Raw genomic sequence first — 1989 nt, 5'->3', positions numbered from 1 at the left:
CAGGCACGAGCAGCAGGAGGAGGAGGCTGGATTAGCCCAGTTAACACCGGCCCCAGGGCTCCTGCCTCCTCCCGGCCCTCGGCGAGAGGGAATTAAGACCATTACAAGGCTATCAAATAGGATCAGAGCCCCTCTCCCTTTCTCCGAGCAGCCCAGACCTGCTAATCCTGTTTCATGCACCCACCACGTGGAACAGCTCGGCTCAGAGGGACGAGGGGCCCCGTCCCCCCCGCAGCCCCCGCCGGTGTCACCAGCCCCGGGGTGACCCCAGGGACAGGCACCAGTGGGGTGAGCTGAGGTCTCCTCCAGGGTGATGCTTAAAGCAGCTGCTCGGGGGGAGGGGGCTTTGGGGACACCGAGTGCAGCTTTTGGGTGACAAGGACTCTGGTGTCACTTCTTTATTGTGAAGCAGCCACCCTCGGGGCTGCTGGGCCTGAGGAGTCACACGGAGCACGGGCGGGGGTGAAGCCCAGGTGCAGAGACCCTACAAAAACCCCCCCAGCTTCAGCTGAGAACACCCCGAAGTCTGTGCTGGCGAGTCCAGGTGCCACTGCCGGATGTCCCCACCGTGTCCCCAGCGCACCAGGAGCTGCTGCCCTCCAGGAAAAAGCAGCACTGGAGTGTCCCCATAAGGGGCTGGAAGGACAAGAGCAGGCACAGCGGTGACAGACCCGGCCACAAAAACCAGCCTGGTGGCACCAATGTCCCCACGAGTGTCCTCAAAGCGGGACAACCAGCTGAGGCAGCAGCAAGGGACCAGCAGCCGGGCTCTGACCAGCACATCCCAGTCCCTCCCAGTCAGGACGCTGCCAGGTACTGGTGGAAGTAGAGGCCGAAGAGGCTGGTGACCACCTGGCAGGCAGCCACCCACCAGGTGAGGAAGGAGAAGAGTCCTCGGAAGAAGGGGGGGGTGAAGATGCAGCCCAGGACCCCCGAGATCTCCTGCACCACCGCGTGCACGTCCTCGCCGGCGTCACCCTCGGGGCGTGGCGGGGCCGCCGGCGCTGCCGGGGACGCGGGGGGGGACTCGGGGTACAGTCCCCAGGAGTGGTGACCTGTGGGACAGAGGGGACAGGTCTGGGGGGTCTCTGTGCCCCAGCCCTGCTGGTGGCAGAGTCCCATGGAACAGAATCATGGAACAGAACCATGGAATGTCCTGAGCTGGAGGGGACCCAAAGGGTCGTGGAATGCAGCTCCTGGCCCTGCACAGACACCCCAACAATCCCACCCTGTCCCTGAGGGTGTTGTCCCAATGCTCCTGGAGCTCTGGCAGCCTCGGAGCCGTGCCCATTCCTTGGGCAGTGCCCAGCACCCTCTGGGGGAAGAACCTTTCCCTGCTCTCCATCCCAAATCCCTGACACAGCTCTAGCTGCTCCCTGGACCCTGTCCCTGCTCCCAGAGATCGGAGCTGCCCCTCAAGAGGAGCTGCAGGCATCTCTGAGTCCGTGACGGGGGGGACAATTTGGGTGCTGGTGGCTTCCCGGTGGCCTCCAGGCTCATCCTGCCCTTCCCAAACCCCCCCAAATTGCCGACCCCCTTCCTCACCCAGTGTTTTCAGCAGCAGGACGCAGTGCAGGGTGAGGATGATGGGCCCCAGGTACTGCAGGCTCACCACAGACACGTAGCAGTAGATCCTGGTGATCTGCGGGAATTCCAGGAATGCTCAGCAGGAGCCCTGCAGGATGAGGGGAGCCACGCCCCGATCCCAGCCCCAATCCCGACCTTCTGCTGGATCTCCAGCGCCGGGATGCGCCCGGCTTCCTTCCTCATCCGCTGCACCCAGCGCTCGGCCAGCCCCAGGTAGGCCTGGAGGTGGTGGCGTGTCCCCAGCAGGCGCAGCAGGGACAGCACCACGATGGCCCAGAGCCGGGCAGTGTCGAAGGAGGAGTCGGAAAGGCTGGGACAGAGCAGGGGCTGGGACAGGGCTGGGGGACAGGAACCCCCCCTGCTCCAGAGGGGACACGGGGGACAGGGGGAGTGGGGGGTGTG

General features: G+C 64.9%; 1 protein-coding gene across 1 annotated transcript in view; it reads right to left on the bottom strand.

Moving 5' to 3' along the window:
* Positions 1-383: 383 nt before the first annotated feature.
* Positions 384-1989, bottom strand: part of TMEM161A (transmembrane protein 161A) — a 3611-nt gene continuing 2005 nt past the window's right edge. The window contains exons 8-10 of the mRNA XM_017727515.1: positions 1723-1897; positions 1546-1642; positions 384-1055 (exon numbers count right to left, since the gene is read on the bottom strand). Of these exons, the coding sequence (XP_017583004.1) occupies positions 799-1055; positions 1546-1642; positions 1723-1897 (529 nt within the window). The 3' untranslated portion in view covers positions 384-798. The remainder of the gene's footprint in view (positions 1056-1545; positions 1643-1722; positions 1898-1989) is intronic.

Source organism: Corvus brachyrhynchos, unplaced genomic scaffold (assembly GCF_000691975.1).
Source record: "Corvus brachyrhynchos isolate BGI_N302 unplaced genomic scaffold, ASM69197v1 scaffold212, whole genome shotgun sequence".
NCBI lineage: Eukaryota > Metazoa > Chordata > Aves > Passeriformes > Corvidae > Corvus > Corvus brachyrhynchos.
This window is presented reverse-complemented; position numbering and strand designations above follow the sequence as displayed.